Source organism: Schistocerca piceifrons, chromosome X (genome assembly GCF_021461385.2).
Source record: "Schistocerca piceifrons isolate TAMUIC-IGC-003096 chromosome X, iqSchPice1.1, whole genome shotgun sequence".
Classification (NCBI taxonomy): domain Eukaryota; kingdom Metazoa; phylum Arthropoda; class Insecta; order Orthoptera; family Acrididae; genus Schistocerca; species Schistocerca piceifrons.
Genome location: NC_060149.1, coordinates 120,615,999 through 120,636,715, shown reverse-complemented (window position 1 = coordinate 120,636,715; position 20,717 = coordinate 120,615,999). Strand labels below are relative to the sequence as shown.

The window sequence follows — 20,717 nt, the reverse complement described above, 5'->3', positions numbered from 1 at the left end:
ATGTTCAAATGTGTGTGAAATCTTATGAGACTTAACTGCTAAGGTCATCAGTCCGTATGCTTACACACTACTTAACCTAAAGTATCCTAAGGAGAAACACACACACCCATGCCCGAGGGAGGACTCGAACCTCCGCCGGGACCAGCAGCACAGTCCATGACCGCAGCGCATGACACCGCTCGGCTAATCCCGCGCGGCGTACCTACATTACATTTATGCAGCTGGCGCACCAGATTTTTTATTCTACACTTAAATGAATTACTCAGATTAGTATATCTAATTGCTATTTGCCACTCCTACGCGTATTATTTTAAATAACAAATGTAATTAATGTAAATTATCTCTCCAAGATGGGTAAGGGTAATAAATCTATGACCACACAAATAGCTTGTCTAGTGTGAGTAACTGAAAGCATACCACAAAAGTTTCTTCAGTTTCCTTAAATCAATTAAAGCAAATGCCAGGAAGGTTCCTTTAAAAAATGCACGACCGATTTGCTTCCCAATCCTTCTCCAAGCCGAGCTTTCATTCCGTCTCTAATGACCTTATCGTTGTTGACCGTCAAACCCTAGTCATCTAACTATAGTAAGTATGGAGGAGCTGTGCGCGCTTCTGGAAAGTTCTTTGTACCTAGCAAACGGTAGCTACCGTTAAGTGTTTTCGCTAAGCACATGCATATTAAACTATTTATGTGTAATAGTCTACAAGCATCTTGTCAGCCAGGAATTTTTTTCCCAAATGCGGAGAGAGGTGGCATACTAACAAATGTGACTACTCGTTATTGCAGTAAAGAAGTGGGAACTCACCTCTCCACGTATTGAACGCGTGGCTCGCCTCTTCTTTCACTCTGTTCAGACGCTCTGCAGCTCTCTTTGGCTTGAAATAGTCGGTTACAATACTCTGTTCGTCACTTCGATGGAACCTCTGAAAAATAAAAAACAGAAATTCGTTTGATATAAATCAATAATTACTAACAGGAGTTCACTTTCTTTGCAGTTGGAGTACGGACCATATGTTTCATAGCTGCCTGATCATGCTAGCGACCGTGTAATCTTCAGGGATTTGGTTACTGATAATGAGAATTATAACATACCTGAGAATTCACAGAGTAATTCTGACGATAAATTCATTGCAGTGGCAATTCTAAAAGCAATACAATTTTCCAAAGTAAGATTTCCTTTCTATGGTTCTAAAGAGTAAGTTCACGTGAAATATTTCTTAAAATTGCGACAGATATTCACTCTAAAAGTTTAATGACGTTTACGACTTTTCATTATTATTTTTAATTTTTAATTTTGTTTGTTGTTTTTGGAAATGTAGTGGTGACATTTCACTTTGAGACAGTTCAGCGGAAATGGTTTTTGGAAGTACATATCTCAATTGTCAGCTTAAGGCAGCAACAAGCAGATGATTTCTTATATTATTCAAAAGAATTATCGGAAATATTTTAGACTGTATATACAATAGTATAAAACAATTTTTGGCAACTAGGTATGTTACCAAATCTACCTTTATTTTCCGTAGATAAAGTGTGGAACAAAACATCACTGGATTATCAGAATCCAGCGAAATGTACAAATAGTGTCGAAAACGAAGTGACAACACCCGTTCATTTACGTATTGAGGGTGATATTCATCAGAATATATGCCCTCTGTGAGCGTTATCACGGTCTGCGAACACTTGTGCCGTGGACCATAATAAGCCCACGGAGGTTAATCTGTCGTTTTGTTTCTATTTTTCAACAACCACGTGAGAAAGTTCTTGGAGAGTCTGTTGTGGGATGAATGCATCTGTCATGCATGTCCCATACGTGCTCAATGGAGTAGAGATTGAAAATAACAGCTGTCCATTCCATCACTTGAACTTTCGGTAGGACTACATCCGTGGTGACACCCGTTAGAGGTTCCCTGACACAATCATGCTTGAGTTCACACCAAAACTAAGTCATATTAAAAGCTTTTGGACTCGGCGATTGAGTTTATTGCAACTAGTAATCCTAAGAATTTACCACTGCCAATCTCTTCTATCTTTTTATCGTCATAATTTAGACAGATACTGGGAGGAAATCTGTTATAAGTTGTGAAATGCATGTGGTCTGTCTTTTCAAAGTTTAATCATAATGGGCAAGGAAAATCAATTAATGTCCATGAAAATTTCATTAATTGCTCCTTCTAAAACTATACTTGATTTGCTATTTGTTACAATCTGTGTATCTGCAAACACAACGAACTTGACATCGAGGAATGTTACAGATGAAAGTTCTTTAATATACACAAGAAAAGTAAGGGCCCACGACAGAACCTTGTGGGACAACACGTGTAATTAGTTTCTGTTACGCAATTCTACTTCGATCGCACATGCTTCCATATGCTGCTCCAAGCGAAATTTATTAGTGTTTATGTTCTTAAATGTTTGGCAGTTCCTCAAGAATGTGGCACCCTTCGTTTCTCCGTTTCTGCTCTACAGTAGTGAGATTCTAACCTAAGTCCTGTAACACTTTACATATCTATACCACTGGTCACATGATAAGAAAGACAGATTGTCAAGTAGGAGTGATGACTGTAATTTATCAAGTCAATACTCATAAGAAGTTCGTTAAATTTAATCTTTGGTCCCCGAATGTTCTGATGAAATAAGGATACCTGGTATTTTACACTGATCGAAATATAAATGAAGGGAAATAAAATTTCTGTTTCTTCCTGTCCTCCTCACAATAAAAAGATGTGACACCCGTAACTCATGGCAGAGTTTACTGACAGAACAAACAAGAACCACACTAGACCCACAATAAGAATCCTTTCCAAATCCAAATTGACTCTCTTGACAGAAGAGTTGAAACGAGGTCGATCATAGGGCCTAAGAACAGATGAAAATTCGGCACTGGTATGTCTCGATACTGACGCTATCTTTACCAGGCAACACTCTGTACTCTACCGCATCAAGCACTATTGCCTGGTCCACCCACTAAACCGCGGTATCTTGTTTTCTCAGAATTGGGGATACTAAATACTGCTTCCCACTACAATTATAACAATATGTTTGTCTTATATCAATAGTGCAGTTCATAGAATCAATACTAGATGTAAGAATAATTCACATAAAGATTTAAAGTCACTTACTTTGACACAGAAAGGTGTCTATTATTCAGGAACACACATTTTCAATAACTTGTCAGCAGACATAAAAAGTTTAGCTACTAATAGAGTTTAGTTTAAGAAGAGCCTAGAGAAGTTATTGGTGGTCATCTTCTTCCACTCCACTGACGAATTTCTTAGTAGACCCAACTGACAGAAGTACTATTTATAATACCAGGTGATTGTAATTAAAGTGTACCTATTCACGGAGGTGCAGTATGGGCTACAATTATCGCTTGACATCGACACTTGTTAGATATGCTAATGCGTTAATGCGGAACCGATTTACACTAGAAAAAACATTAGTTCCATTTGTGGCTACCATATGCTAATCTGGTGGTACACACTGTTTGCATGACGGTATAACATCCACGCTGCCATTTGACAAGCCATAACGTGAGTGAACAATACAGGGTGGTCCATTGATCGTGAGCGGGCCAAATATCTCACGAAATAAGCGTCAAACGAAAAAACTACAAAGAACGAAACTTGTCTAGCTTGAAGGGGGAAACCAGGTGGCGCTGTGTTTGGCCCGCTAGATAGCGCTGCCATAGGTCAAACGGATATCAACTGTGTTTTTTTAAAATAGGAACCCCCATTTTTTATTACATATTCGTGTAGTACGTAAAGAAATATGAATGTTTTAGTTAGACCACATTTATCGCTTTGTGATAGATGGCGCTGTAATAGTCACAAACATATGGCTCACTATTTTAGACGAACAGTTGGTAACAGGTAGGTTTTTTAAATTAAAATACAGAACGTAGGTACGTTTGAACATTTTATTTCGGTAGTTCCAATGTGATACATGTACGTTTGTGAACTCATCATTTCTGAGAACTCATGCTGTTACAACGTGATTACCTGTAAATACCACATTAATGCAATAAATGCTCAAAATGATGTCCGTCAACCTCAATGCATTTGGCAATACGTGTAACGACATTCCTCTCAACAGCGAGTAGTTCGCCTTCCGTAATGTTCGCACATGCATTGACAATGCGCTGACGCATGTTGTCAGGCGTTGTCGGTGGATCACGATAGCAAATATCCTTCATCTTTCCCCACAGAAAGAAATCCGGAGACGTCAGATCCAGTGAACGTGCGGGCCATGGGATGGTGCTTCGACGACCAATCCACCTGTCATGGAATATGCTATTCAATACCGCTTCAACCGGACGCGAGCTATGTGCCCGACATTCATCATGTTGGAAGTACATCATCATTCTGCCATGCAGTGAAACATCTTGTAGTAACATCGGCAGAACATTACGTAGGAAATCAGCATACATTGCACCATTTAGATTGCCATCGATAAAATGGGGGCCAATTATCCTTCCTCCCATAATGCTGCACCATACATTAACCCGCAAAGGTCGCTGATGTTCCACTTGTCGCAGCCATCGTGGATTTTCCGTTGCCCAATAGTGCATATTATGCCGGTTTAAGTTCCCACTGTTGGTGAATGACGCTTCGTCGCTAAATAGAACGCTTGCAAAAAATCTGTCATCGTCCCGTAATTTCTCTTGGACCCAGTGGCAGAACTGTACATGACGTTCAAAGTCGTAGCCATGCAGAGGCAGGGCAAACCGTCCGTAATTGAGACACAACGGCGCAGAGAGAACAGCTGACACCTCTGCTACAATTTGACGTGATGTCTGTCTTTAAATACTCCTGTTTCAGACATCTCGTCCTCAGCGTTTACATAACCGATCCCGACGGAATGACAGTCTCGTTAGTTACTGGCGACCCGTGATGTGCTGCCTTTTCGAAGACTTCAGCTAAGAGACAGCAGCCTTCACCGATCCACGCTGCCGCTACTGATGGGTCACAGCCGTGACTGATCGAAGACGCGGGCATACTGGGCCTTTCTCTGGTGAAGGGTCAAACAAACTGACTGCAAGCTTCCATCTTCTACTTGCTGGGTGGGCAACTGAGTGTCGCATACAGGGCTGTACGTGTACCGTCTTCCTGGTTATACGCAGTGTGTGCCGAGGGAGCCCTGCGCTTCCGACTTCGCAACAACCGTCGTCCGGAAGATGATGTGGTTCAGATCTAAGGGCGCATCCTTTTGATGATGCTATGGTGCATGGTAAGATGTCGAAGTTGAGTGACTGTAGGAACGTACAGGTAGGAAAGATGAATGGTCGACTTCGGTTTATTGGGAGAATTTTAGGAAAGTGTAGTTCGTCTGTAAAGGAGACCACATGTAGGTGGCTGGAATGATCTATTCTCGAATACTGCTCGAGTGTTTGGGACCTGTACCAGGTTGGATTGAAGGAAGATATCGAAGCAATTCAGAGGCGGACAGCGAGATTTGTGACTAGTAGGGTCGAACAACACGTAAGTGTTACAGAGATGCTTCGGAAACTCAAATGGGAATCCTTGGAGGAAAGGCGACGTTCTAATAAGAGAACCGGCATTTGAAGCTGACTGCCGAACGATTCTAGTGCCGCCAACATACATTGCGCGTAAGGACCACGAAGATAAGACACGAGAAATTAGGGCTCATACGGAGGCATATAGATGGTCGTTTTCCCTCGCTCTATTTGCGAGTGGAATAGGAAAGGAAATGACTCATAGTGGTTCAGGGTACCCTCCTCCAACCACCCTACGGTGGCTTGTGGAGTATTTACACTACTGGCCATTAAAATTGCTACACCATGAAGATGACGCGCTAGAGACGCGCTGTGATATGCAAATGATTAGCTTTTCAGAGCATTCACATAAGGTTGGCGCCGGTGGCGACACCTACAACGTGCTGACGTGAGGAAAGTTTCCAACCGATTTCTCATACACAAACAGCAGCTGACCGGCGTTGCCTGGTGAAACGTTGTTGTGATACCTCCTGTAAGGAGGAGAAATGCGTACCATCACGTTTCCGACTTTGATAAAGGTCGGATTGTAGCCTATCGCTATTGCGGTTTATCGTATCGCGACATTGCTGCTCGCGTTGGTCGAGACCCAATGCCTGTTAGCAAAATATGGATCGGTGGGTTCAGGAGGGTAATACGGAACGCCGTGCTGGATCCCACGGCCTCGTATCACTAGTAGTCGAGATGACAGGCATTTTATCCGCATGGCTGTAACGGATCGTGCAGCCACGTCTCGATCCCTGAGTCAACAGATGGGGACGTTTGCAAGACAACAACAATCTGCACGAACAGTTCGACAACATTTGCTGCAGCATGGACTATCAGCTCGGAGACCGTGCTGCGGTTACCCTTGACGCAACATCACAGACAGGAGCGCCTGCAATGGTGTAATCAACGACGAACCTGGGTGCACGAATGGCAAAACGTCATTTTTTCGGATGAATCCAGGTTCTGTTTACAGCATCACGATGGTCGCATCCGTGTTTGGCGACATCGCGGTGAACGCACATTGGAAGCGTGTATTCGTCATCGCCATACTGGCGTATCACCCGGCGTGATGGTATGGGGTGCCATTGGTTACACGTCTCGGTCACCTCTTGTTCACATTGACGGCACTTTGAACAGTGGACGTTACATTTCAGATGTGTTACGACCCGTGGCTCTACTGTTCATTCGATCCCTGCGAAATCCTACAGCAGGATAATGCACGACCGAATGTTGCAGGTCCTGTACGGGCTTTTCTGGATACAGAAAATGTTCGACTGCTGCCCTGGCCAGCGTATTCTCCAGATCTCTCACCAATTGAAAACGTCTGGTCAATGGTGGCCGAGCAACTGGCTCGTCACAACACGCCAGTCACTACTCTTGATGAAATGTGGTATCGTGTTGAATCTGCATGGGTAGCTGTACCTGTACATACCATCCAAGCTCTGTTTCACTCAATGCCGAGGCGTATCAAGGCCGTTATTACGGCCAGAGGTGGTTGTTCTGGGTACTGATTTCTCAGGATCTATTCACCCAAATTGCGTGAAAATGTAATCAGATGTCAGTTCTAGTATAACATATTTGTCCAATGAATACTCGTTTATCATCTGCATTTCCTCTTGGTGTAGCACTTTTAATGACCATTAGTGTATGTGGATGTAGAGCCTCCAGAGTGCTTGAGGCACATCCATTCAAAGAGGTGCGTCCGCCGGCCTCCTCGCAGGCCCCCTCTACTGCACCCTGTGGAGGCAGCGTGCCTTACCTGCTGCAAGCTACGTCAGCTGCCGGAGATGTGTGTCCAGCATTCCACGCCGGCGCCTGAGAGAGCTGCCCGGCCCGTTTCACACACGCCGGTGAAGAAAAACAAACGGTTCTAAGCACTATGGGACTTAACATCTGAGGTCATCAGTCTCCTAGACTTAGAACTACTTAAACCTAACTAACCTAATGACATCACACACATCAATGCCCGAGGCAGGATTCGAACCTGCGACCGTAGCAGTAGCGCGGTTCCAGACTGAAGCGCCTAGAACCGCTCGGTCACAGCGGCCGGCGTCGACGGTGAAGACATTATTCATTTTAGCAGTCACGTTAATAGAATTTACAGGTACCGCTGTTTCAGTGATGACTTCGGGCGTAAGACTGGATCACTCATCAGCCCTCGGAGCTTACAAGAAACCCCTTGAATGGGAGGTCGCAAGTTCCGTCTTTAGTAAGACTGAAGGTTCAACATGATTGGAAAAGAGCATAGGTAGTTCCAGTTTTCAAAAAGGGTCGTCGAGCAGACGCGAAAAACTGTAGGCCTATATCTCAAACATCGATTTGTTGTAGAATATTAGAACATGTTTTTTGCTGGCGTATCATGTCATTTCTGGAAGCCCAGAATCTACGCTGTAGGAATCAACATGGATTCCGGAAACAGCGATCGTGTGAGACCCAACTCGCTTTATTTGTTCATGAGACCCAGAAAATATTAGATACAGGCTCCCAGGTAGATGCCATTTTCCTTGGCTTCCGGAAGGCGTTCGATACAGTTCCACACTGTCGCCTGATAAACAATGTAAGAGCCTACGGAATATCAGACCAGCTGTGAGGCTGGATTGAAGAGTTTTTAGCAAACAGAACACAGCATGTTGTTATCAATGGAGAGACGTCTACAGATGTTAAAGTAACCTCTGGCGTGCCACAGGGGAGTGTTATGGGACCACTGATTTACACAATATATATAAATGACCTAGTAGATAGTGTCGGAAGTTCCATGCGGCTTTTCGCGGATGATGCTGTAGTATACAGAGAAGTTGCAGCATTAGAAAATTGCAGCGAAATGCAGGAAGATCTGCAGCGGATAGGCACTTGTTGCAGGGAGTGGCAACTGACCCTTAACATAGACAAATGTAATGTATTGCGAATACATAGAAAGAAGGATCCTTTATTGTATGATTATATGATAGCGGAACAAACACTGGTAGCAGTTACTTCTGTAAAATATCTGGGAGTATGCGTACGGAACGATTTGAAGTGGAATGATCATATAAAATTAATTGTTGGTAAGGCGGGTGCCAGGTTGAGATTCATTGGAGAGTCCTTAGAAAATGTAGTCCATCAACAAAGGAGGTGGCTTACAAAACACTCGTTCGACCTATACTTGGGTAGTGCTCATCAGTGTGGGATCCGTACCAGGTCGAGTTGACAGAGGAGATAGAGAAGATCCAAAGAAGAGCGGCACGTTTCGTCACAGGGTTATTTGGTAAGCGTGATAGCGTTACGGAGATGTTTAGCAAACTCAAGTGGCAGACTCTGCAAGAGAGGCGCTCTGCATGGCGGTGTAGCTTGCTGTCCAGGTTTCGAGAGGGCGCGTTTCTGAATGAGGTATCAAATATATTGCTTCCCCCTACTTATACCTCCGGAGGAGATCACCAATGTAAAATTAGAGAGATTCGAGGGCGCACGGAGGCTTTCCGGCAGTCGTTCTTCCCGCGAACCATACGCGACTGGAACAGGAAAGGGAAGTAATGCAGTGGCACGTAAAGTGCCCTCCGCCACACACCGTTGGGTGGCTTGCGGAGTATAAATGTAGATGTAGATGTAGACCGCTAGAAAGTGTTGTGTTAACAGTTGCGACAGGAAAAATATTAGCTGCTAGTGATTTACCGTGTGCATCAGGAGGGCGACAGAAAATGAGTGTGTGGGAGGTGCAGAGATCAAAGTTCTATGGGATGCATGTATTACACTTCACAAAATAGACATCGCCGTATTCACGAAATGTTCGAAACAAACCATTAACTTGTACCATAAACACCGAATGAAAAATGGCGCGCCATAGTCATCGCAAAGGCTCGAACTATCCCGGTCGAAGGCAAACTCCTTGGGAATCACAAACCTTGCAGGACGTGCAACTAGGTATCCCCTATTACTGCATATAGAATCACATTAGCGTAACGGTGTAATGAAATCTGATGGAATGTGATGGCATGCAAACGAATACGAAACAGTCTGTCGTGGAGCTTTTCATGAAACTGACTATCCTTTAAGGTGTAGCTGCAGATAGTGCGATAATATGTTTTATAGGCACACGAAAACAAACATCCTGATGTTGAATTTGTCCGGTAGTTCCAAGTGGTATGAATTGCAACGTCATAACACTTTTCAGGAGGGAAAGTTTGCCCTAAAGGAGCGTGATTTTTATGCACGAAACAGGAATCAAGCAAAAGCAAGGCATTTTGACCAGCTATTGGCCAAAAGTTGTGCTCAAACTTTAGCTGTAGTTCTCCTAAGACCATTTTCCCACTCTTGCTTACTGTGACGTAAATATTCCCTACTGCCCTTGCAAGATCACACACACGAGAAGGAATCATAGGGGGCAAAGCACCCCCAACTTTCCGTGGCACAATAAATAAGTTTCCAGCCAATTTACTATCCAGATTAACAGTCGGCATAATTGTATACGAGTGCGTTAAGGCATTGATGTTAGTTGATGTTGACACAACTCTCTCGGTACCTCTGATTATCGGGGTTCCTTTCATATGCATTTCCTCTTCAAATTCCAATTGGTCGGATTTGAAAACAAATTCCCTAATGAGCGATGGGATAAGTTTGTTTATCTCATTTACAAATTTTCGGGCCGATTCTGCAGTTTTCTGCGCATCGTCAAGTTACGTTTTATTTGAAATTTCGTTGTCTTACGTCTTCCAATACTGTAGCACTGTTTGAAGTTATGCAACCATCCACTGCTTCCCTTGAAATCACTTTAATCTGTGTCGCACGCAATTTGATGTGCATAACGTGGTAGCTCACTATCATGCACATCCTGTAGATTGTATCGAGCATCTTTGAAACGCGCAAACACCAGTTTTTGTAACAAGTCCGCCTTGTCCTTCCTTGAATATCTGTAGCTTTTCTTATGTACTACAGGGTCATATTGCTCTGGACTTAATCGTAATCTGTTGACAATTGTTTCTTTAATGTGCTGTGGATGATCTTCCATGTACGTAATTATGTTTAGTAGCTGCTCCTTGGACAACAATTGTTCTTTACTACGTTTCACTGGAGACGGGATTTCTGGCTCCTTGTCCGACAAGGATGATGAACTACATTGGTCGAGACCTGTTTCAGTACCACTTTCACTTGTTAAGCTCGTATCGTCATCGTTGTATACGACACCACACATTCCACTAACTCATCTTGCAGAAACCCTAATACTTCATCTGCCACGTCCTTTTCACTCTGCGAAATTCCTTGGGTTCCATTCTGACGAAATGTCAACTTCGGCAACTGTTGTTGTAGATATAATGCAATGTTTGCTTTGTTTACCAGCCGGCCATTGTGACCGAGCGGTTCTAGGCGTTTTTGTCCGGAACCGCGCGACTGCTACAGTCGCAGGTTCGAACCCTGCCTCGGGCATAGATGTGTGTGATGTCCTTAGGTTGGTTAGGTTTAAGTAGTTCTAAGTTCTAGGGGACTGATGACCTCAGATGTTACGTCCCGTAGTGCTCAGAGCCACTTGAACCTTCGTTTACCGTTGCTCTTGCTCTGCTTTGTATCAACACCATCAGCACTGTAACACTGATGTGAGTTACTCGTCGACTAAGCAGTTCAAATGCGCTCCGCAGCCTCATGCTGTGCTCACGATTGGATACCTCCAGTCCCGCCCCCTGTTGCAATTAGCAGCCAATATTGTGGTTGCATGGGAGAAAATATGTGGGGCGTCAAATGCCGTAAACATCATTGAACTTTTGATACGTCACACTCAGCCTTATAGCGTCACTGCCTCTCGTGTCCAACCTCGACGCCGACTGACCTCTTCACCTGAGAGGTGACCTATCTCAGAAGCGGGAGGGTGAAATCCAGTGCCGGCACATAGCCTACTCTTCGCGAAGAATACCCGAGGCGCCGCAGAGAATAATGTTCCCACCTGATGGGTCGATCACTAATAACAGTGTTACATACCTTCACTCTATGAGACACTGCGCTGATGTTTCTGAATTTAAACCAGGAATTCGGCCTAGAGTGTTATCATGAACTGTACAGTACCACCTCTTCTCCCCTCACCGGCCAAATACCGGCTATCAAAATTTATTTATCACGAGTGTTCAAAGTGAACTAGCCTGGGTCATGGAGTTCCACTATGGAGGCTTGATGATTGAATTTCCTACACGCCCCGGAGGAGGAAGAATTAAGATAGACATTTGAATTACATCCAGGAGAAATGGGGTTCAAATTCTCTTCGGATAATCTGGATTTAGGTTTTCAATTGTTTTCCTGAATCAGCTACAGTGGCTGTCAGGCGGACTCTTCAGCAAGGCCACGCTCACTTCGTCCCGCATCCCTATCCAGTCCAAGCTAGTGTCGGGTAACTAAGGACCTCTATGTCAACAGAACGTTCAACTCTGACCTTACGTGTGAGAATCAATAATAGGCACTGCCACGCGAATCCATAAGACAACAAGAGCTAGTGCGCTGGAGGCAATGAGTGTTAAACTCTCCTTCAGAATCACTAACATGGCAGATTGTCATACGATTCAAATCGTGTAGTTTGAATGGGGACGAACAGTAAGCATTCGTGCATATGGTAATTTGTTGTCATATTGTGGAGCTGCAAGCTGTGCCGCAAGTAATGTCATTACAGTTATGTTGACGACAACGAAATAAAACGAACAGAAATAATCAAGTCTTGAATGGACCACTTAATTTGACGACCTGCTATGAAATTAATTATAAATAGCATAATTATTAGTGACATTTGCGTCTCAAGTGAGCCACGATTTTGTGCTGGGAATGGCTGTTAAGAAATACGATGTTTTAATTATTCATGTGAATTTAATAATCTCTGCGATGTGCCATGTCACAAACGAGCAAGCATTTACGGATAGAGATGCGGCCAGGAGATATCTGTTCGGAAAGAGCAAACTGGAGCAGTCCAACTGCAGTTCCCTCCATGAGACGATCGAGAATATTTTAATTCAACAGGACTTCCATTTGCATCGAGCTGTTATGTAAACAATTATTTTTTTCAGTGTTGTATTGTTGTAAGAGAGGAAGAGGCATTATTTGCATTTTTAATTCAGTACCTGCCATAGACCAGATTCAGATGGGAAACACTTTGGGTGGCAGGTACTCCGCTCAACCTCTCCTCTAAAAGCGCTTCGTCCTTCGAGGTCGATGGTGAACAGATATCAAGTCATTATGTTGTATTAATTTCAGGAATAAGATAGAGATAATGTAGTCCTAATATAATGCTTGAAATAGCTTCATTTATTTTGTTTCATGACAAAAAGTGGCAGTATCAAAGTAGGAAGACACTTTTGTTTTGTCCATTTTATTAAATAACTTAAGCGGCGAGAGATTTAGGAAAGATGATGAGGTTCGAAATCTGGAAGTGGCTTATTACGCTATGTTATTTTATCCATGTTGGATTTCGCCGACTGTTGATACTCTATGTCATGACTAGAATTTTCTGTACAAATAGTGATTAGTGTCCGGATTTTAACGAACATATGGTGTATTCCTTCAAAATGGTTCAAATGGCTCTGAGCACTATGGGACTCAACTGCTGAGGTCATTAGTCCCCTAGAACTTAGAACTAGTTAAACCTAACTAACCTAAGGACATCACAAACATCCATGCCCGAGGTTGGATTCGAACCTGCGACCGTGCGGTTCCAGACTGCAGCGCCTTTAACCGCACGGCCACTTCGGCCGGCGGTGTATTCCTTATCAGAACATAATATCACCTTAAAAATCACACGAATTTCTTGAAAGACTTAAACACTAATTTCGAATAACTAAATCCAGCAGAGTTCATTATTTCTTTCAAAGGGGAACTAGAGTCAGCGGATACAGAATTAATAGCTGCGAGAGCTAAACGGCAGCAGTACCTAGCCTAGCTGTCAGATAGTTCAGGTTTTTCGGCATTTCCGTGACGCTCCCCTGTGAGTCAAACAAACCCGTGACCATTCCTGCCGCCCTTCTCCATACGCTTCCAATACACTGTGTTATTCCTATTTTGTATGAATCCCACACGTATGAGCAATATAAGATCGATCGAATGAATGTTTCGTAACAGTCTCCCTAGAGTAGCCTAAACAATGATGAGCAGTTAGAGCCATGCGAGCGTTCGTGTTGCCAGATGAATGGACAAGTTTAGCGTGTCATACGACTTAGAGGAGCGTTACATGTTCATTTTATACTGGGCCAGATCGTGGATGCTCCACCTCTTAGGCAATGCATCATGATAACTGTAGCAACGAATAGACGGACCACGTTGTAGCAAATTAGTTGTAAATTCAACGCTGAACAACATCAACTGGTCACAGAGACGCCATCCATGCAGGGAGCGTGAGTGGGACCATGACGTCATTTTCCCATCGGTTGATACAAGAGGCCTCCAAATTGCGGTGCTGGCCAGTATGACAGTGGGTAGCATCGCAAGAGCATCACGTGAATGTCCACGCATTTGATAGCAGGTTGCCCAGCTGGACGAGTTCGAGAGCGGCCTGGCGCATCGTGAAGCTGCGGGAGGCTGGGAGGTCCTATCATCGTATTGCGTGCCACACCAGTTGCACGGACACCACCATTGCCCGTTGTTGGCGGGATTGAATGCAGGAAGGCTTGCATGCACAACTTGTAGGATCTGGAGGTCTGACACGCACCACGAGAAGGAGTCCCGGCGCTGTCGGCACGAGAGGCGTTCTCGTAGTGCGGAGTGTACTCTATCCCACCCTGTCCTGACGTCATGCTCGTTTGTAATGACCGTCTGCCATGTGTGATCAGATCCAATGGCAATGATAGGGGCCATTCAGCATTCTATGTATCATCGCGTAAGTTCTGTAGGCGCCCCGGTGGTCCCGGTCGCCTACGGTGGACTGGAGGCCGAGCGGTGACCTCTCCAGTTGTCAGGATGCTAGGAAATGACTGTGGACGCGTCAGAAACGCCAAAGAAACATTATCAATTCATAACACCTTTATTCCTGCCGAGTACAATGTGGCTTGGTGATATCAACGACCTTCCCTGAGTCCTCGCTGACTCGTAGCAATAACAACAGGTCCGGGCCGCACAGTCTTGCTAGCGTAGTCCCGCGTGCTGTGACATAGCGGAGGAATGTCCTTACTTCGTACTTTGGCCGCGCGTGGCTGGTGGCGCTCGGCTGGCCGGCTGGCTCGACTGTGGACGGCAAGCCGCTGCACGTAGGAGGCTCCGGGTTAGAGTCCCGGCGCTGTCAGCACGAGAGGCGTTCTCGTAGTGCGGAGTGTACTCTATCCCACCCTGTCCTAACGTCATGCTCGTTTGTAATGAACGCATTCGTTCCACATATACTGCTGATTCATCTGTCGTACTCGCCCCTTAGGTGTTCTTGCGACAGAGTTACGTGTTGTTACGGCAGACTTACGCGAAGTTGTGAAATGCAGTACAGCTGACGCTATACCTCTGTCTTGCACTCTACGAAAGTCTCTGTCTAACACAAACCCGCGTGCTAAGCAATTCTCTCTCGGCTGTTGTGTGTAACCAGGCCATTCCGATATATGTGCAATCCTCCTACCTCTTGGCTAACCTACTGCCTCAGGAAACGAAACTTTGACAATATTCCACGTTTCCAACTCTCTACTATTCCGCGACACTACAGTTCTAATACTATTGGCAGGTGGCTGCATGTTGCAGGGCTCGCTGCACGCCGACCGTTACGATGCCTTCCACTCACACCCTCGCAGCGTCGCCTCCGACTCTCCTGGTGTCGGCAACGACGGACATTGAGTCCTGCAGTCTGATAGTGGGTCATATTTAGTGACCAGTTCTGCTTTCGCCTTGGAGGCGACGAGCACTGGGTGCATCTCTGGACGCACAGTGGAGAACTTCTTGAAGAGCGGTTTGTGGTCTCCCATCATAAGCCCGCGAGCCTGGCGTGGTGTGGGTAACGATATCCTAAGGCACCCATTCACTGTTAGTGCTCCTAACGGTCTCCGTGGCAGCCACATGATACCTGAATGGGATCCTGCATCCGGTGGCTCTTCCGTTTTTGGACGCCCACGCCCATGCGCTATTTCAACAGGATGATACTCATCGTCATACCGCTGCCACCTCCAGAGTCTGCCTTGTAGCTGTGGATACTTTGCCATGGCCAGTGGCATCACCTGATCTCTCCCTGATCAAGAATGTGTGGGGTCCCACGGAGCGTATCGTCAGGACTCCCTCTCCATCCACCAATCTGCGAGAACTGCGTCCTCAGATGCAAGCAGCATGGGATGGAGGAATATCAGAGGACTACATGCGAGACCTGTTCAACTCCATGACGCGATGTCTGCAATCTTGTATTCACAACCATGTAGACCCGACGCCATACTTTCACTGAGGTGACAAACGTCATTGGATAGAGATATGCGCATATACAGATGGTGGTAGCATCGTTTACAAAAGGTATAAAACGGCAGTGCATAGGTGGAGCTTTCATTTGCACTCAGGTAATTCCTGTGAAAAGATTTCCGACGTGATTATAGCTGCAAGGCGGGAATGAACAGACTTTGAACGCGGAATGGTAGTTGGAGCTAGATGCATGGGACATTCCATTTCGGAATTCAATATTCTGATATCCACAGTGTCAAGAGTATTCCGAGAACACCAAATTTCAGGCATTACCTCTCACCACGGACAACGGAATCGCCGAGCGCCTTCACTTAAAGACCGAGAGCAGTCGTGTTTGCGTAGAGTTGTTAATGCTAACAGATAACCAATACTGCGTGAGATAACTGCAGAAGTTAATATGGGACGTACGACGAACGTATCCGTTAGGACAGCGTGGCGAAATTTGGCGTCAGTGGGATATTACAGCAGACGACAGGCTCTAGTGTCTTTGCTAACAGTACGACATCGCCTGCAGCACCTCTCCTGGGCTCGTGACAACATCTGTTGGACTCTAGAAGTCTGGAAAACGTGGTCTGATCAGATGCGTCCCGATTTCACTTGGTAAGAGCTGATGGTAGGGTTCGACTGTGGTGCAGACACCACCCAAGTTGTCAACAATGCATTGTGCAAGCTAGTGGTTAGTGTGGGCTGTATTTACATCCAACTGACTGGGTCTACTGGTCCAACTGAACCGATACTTAATTGGAAATGGTTATGTTTGGCGATTTGGAGACTATTTGCAGCCATTCATGGTTGGTTCAAATGGCTCTGAGCACTGTGGGACTTAACTTCTGAGGTCATCAGTCCCCTATAACTTAGAACTACTTATACCTAACTAACCTAAGGACATCACACACATCCATGCCCGAGGCAGGATTCGAACCTGCGACTGTAGCGGTCGCGCGGTTCCAGACTGTAGCGCCTAGAACCGCTCGGGCAGCCATTCATGGATTTCATTTTTGTGGGGAACAATGCACCATTTCACTGGGCCACAGTTGTTCGCGAGTGGTTTGAAGAACATTCTGGACAATGAGAGAGAATGTTTTGGCTACACAGATAGCCCTAAATGAATCCCAACGAACTTTTGTGAGACATAATCGAGAGATCAGTTAGAGCACAAAATCCTGCATGGGCAACACTTTCGCAATTATAGATAGCTACAGAGGCAACATGAGTCAGCATTTCTGCAGGAGCTTGCAACGACTTGCTCAGTCCATGCCACGTAGCGTTGCGAACTACACCGGGCAAAAGCAGGTCCAGCACGATACTGGGAGGTATCCCATGACTTTTATGACCTCAGCGTATACGTACGATTTTTAGCCAGTTGGAACAATAAATGTTGGTCTTTCAAAATTGAAAATGTAATCATTTGGTACGTGTAGCTTCACCTACCTGCCTGCCAACGATGATCAAAATCCGCCTTGTCTTCTGGGTGCAGCTTTTTTTTATGACGATCAGTGTAATTGCTCACGAGTGTATATTTTGAAACCCAAGTCGCATCAAACACACATAGAACACTGTCATACGCGTCCCTCGCAGTGGATGCTAGCATTTCGGATTATTTGGTACATACAAATACGTAGCATTAAGAGAGGAATGGGCAACATGACTAATGAGATTCTGAACAGACTCGTGTAGACTGAATCCCAAACAGATGGACACTGTACATTACTGTCTGCATTGGACATATTCCTCACTGATCTGTTTATGCGTATAATATAATGACAGTTCTTGTCATCACTGATACTATTTCAGATGTAGCTACCTATTTATTTATTTTTTTTTTATTTTTTTTTGTAATAGAGTGCCTGTCCATAGTAGGGAACTTTTGCGACCATAAAAATAAGAGACAGGAAGACTAGTGTTTAACGTCCCGTCAACCACTGTATTTTGAAAGGCATCATGCTGTCGTTTACCTCAAGCAATTTAGGGAAAGTGTATAAAACAGATCTGGATGACCAGATAGAGATTTTAGTACTATGGGAACCAAATACATGTCCACTGTAATAACCGCTGCGTCCCTTTGTTCAGGCTTGAAAACGGAGTCGAAATATTAGTTACTTGTTCATATATTCCTGATATCATATTACCTAGGATAAAAAATTTGTAATACAATACATGGTAATTCATTAGTAGTATTAGTACCTGTCATACGACATATTTCTTGCTCGTGTGAACAGATAGAAACATGTTTAGTGCTTTTTCACGCGCTTTTTGAACATCTGACAAAAATGTGGTTTTCTTAGAGCACAGCCATACCTCGGGACACAATTTCTCTTATTTCTACCAAGTATACTGAAGAGCCAAAGAAAGTGGTACACCTGCCTAATATCGTGTTGGACCCCCGCGAGCACGCAGAAATGCCGCAACACGACGTGACACGGACTTGATTAATGTCTGAAGTAGTGCTGGAGGAAACTGACGCCATGAATCCTGCAGGGCTGTCCATAAATCCGTAAGAATACAACGGGGTGGAGATCTCTTCTGAACAGCACGTTGCAAGGCATCCTAGATATGCTCAACAATGTTCATGTCTGGGGAGTTTCGTGGCGAGCGGAAGTGTTTAATCTCAGTAGAGTGTTCCTAGAGCCACTCTATAGCAATTCTGAACGTGTGGGGTGGCGCATTGTCCTACTGGAATTGCCCAAGTCTGTCGGAATGCACAATGGACATGAATGGATGCAGATGATCAGACAGGATGCTTACGTACATGTCACCTGTCAGAATCGTATGTAGACGTACCAGGGGTCCCATATCACTCCAACTGCACACGCCCCACACCATTACAGAGCCTCCACCAGCTTGAACAGTCCCCTGCTGATATGCGGGATCCATGGATTCATGTGGTTGTCTCCATACCCGTACAAGTGCATCCGCTCGATACAATTTGAAACGAGACTCGTCCGAGCAGGAAACATGTTTCCAGTCATCAACAGTCCAATGTCGGTGTTGACGGGCACAGGCGAGGCGTAAAGCTATGTGTCGTGCAGTCATCAAGGGTACACGAGTGTGTCTTCGGCTCCTAAAGCCCATATCGATGATGTTTCGTTGAATGGTTCGCACACTGAGACTTGCTGATGGTCCAGCATTGAAATGTGCAGCAATTTGCGGAAGGGTTTCACCTCTGTCACGTTGAAGGGTGCTCTTCAGTCGTCGTTGGTCCCGTTCTTGCAGGATCTTTTTCCGGCCGCAGCGATGTCAGAGATCTGATGTTTTATCGGATTCCTGATATTCACGGTACACCCGTGAAATGGTCGTACGGGAAAATCCCCACTTCATCGTTACCTCGGAGATTCTGTACCCCGTCGCTCGTGTGCTGACTAGAACACAACGTTCAAACTCACTTAACTCTTGATAACCTGCCATTGTAGCAACAGTAACCGATATAACCACTGGGCCAGACACTTGTTGTCTTATATTGGCGTTGCCGACCGCAGCGCCGTATGCCTGTTTACATATATCAGTATTTGAATACGCACGCCTATACCAGTTGCTTTGGCACTTCAGTGTAATTTGCGTTTAGACTTTTAAGCTGTTATAGTGCGACGTACCTGCAAGACAACCTTGTTGTCCGGCTCGACGAACTCAGGCGACCTGGTGAGGATGGGAGGCGACGTGGAGTGGCTGGACTCGTTGGCCGTGGAGCTGCCTCTGGACGAGCCGCTGGGCGACCACGCCGCCGACGACGTCCGCAGGCTGATGCCGTTCGGCTGCAGACCTGTCACCAACATATCTCAGTCTGAAGCTCTCACTCTCAGTACTGACGAGACGAACGCTACTGATATACATCATTCGACAAAGCTAACTGCGGAGCTGGCAGTAGTGGTGTAAGTGGGCTGTTTAGGTTTTTGTGTTGGTAACGTCACGCAGCGCTCTGTATGAAAATCACTGGCTGTGCTGTGTGCAGTCTGTGGATGGTTGACATTGTTGGAATATTCGCTATTGTAGTGTTGGGCAGTTGGATGTGAACAGCGTGTAGCGTTGCGCAGTTGCAGGTGAGCCGCCAGCAGTGGTGGATGTGGGGAGAGAGATGGCAGAAATCTTTTATTTAGCTGGCAGTATTGGCGCTCGCTGTATTGCAGTAGTTCGAGTAACGAAGATTTTTGTGAGGTAAGTGATTCATGAAAGGTATAGGTTATTGTTAGTCACGGCCACTCCTTTGTAGGGATTATTGAAAGTCAGATTACGTTGCGCTAGTATTATTTGTGTGTCAGTTTAGTGTTGATCAGAATAAGTAAAGAGAGAAATGACTGAGTACGTTCAGTTTTGTTCAGCTGTTTAAAAATCGAATAACGTGGAAGTTTTTTTTTTCCTTTATTGTATTTCAATTCCCCATCGGGGCAGCAGCATATGCACTGCTCTTCAGCCGAAAGACATAGAACAAACAATTGAAGACATTTAAAAATATACAATGGAGAAAATGTGGTGAACATAGATATAAAAAAGGGGGAACAACATGGAAGGCAATAGACAAAAAAGGGGCGACTGTAAAATGGAGATAAAAACCGGAAAAAAGTAGCGCACACAAAAAAACCATACACTGGGACAATTAAAAGAACACAAGGCACAGTATGATCATAGCATAAAAGTATCGACGGATGGCATAGCACATAACAAACACTAACAGTGAACCTCAAGGCAGCACACAATTAAAATCACACCTCTTGACGCACAGGAGAAACAGCACTAAACACAATACTGATGTGGCACACTGACGGCGACCAAAACGGCGCCAGCAGATCAGGGAGACCAGAAGAAGGGTGGGAGGGAGGGAGAGGAAGAAAGAGGCAAGGATGAGGTGACGGGTCTCAGTGGGGGGGGGGGGGGGAA

General features: G+C 45.1%; 1 protein-coding gene across 1 annotated transcript in view; it reads right to left on the bottom strand.

Moving 5' to 3' along the window:
• Window positions 1–20,717, bottom strand: part of LOC124722539 (osmotic avoidance abnormal protein 3) — a 372,346-nt gene that overhangs the window by 82,749 nt on the left and 268,880 nt on the right. The window contains exons 15-16 of the mRNA XM_047247684.1: window positions 19,439–19,605; window positions 807–924 (exon numbers count right to left, since the gene is read on the bottom strand). Of these exons, the coding sequence (XP_047103640.1) occupies window positions 807–924; window positions 19,439–19,605 (285 nt within the window). The remainder of the gene's footprint in view (window positions 1–806; window positions 925–19,438; window positions 19,606–20,717) is intronic.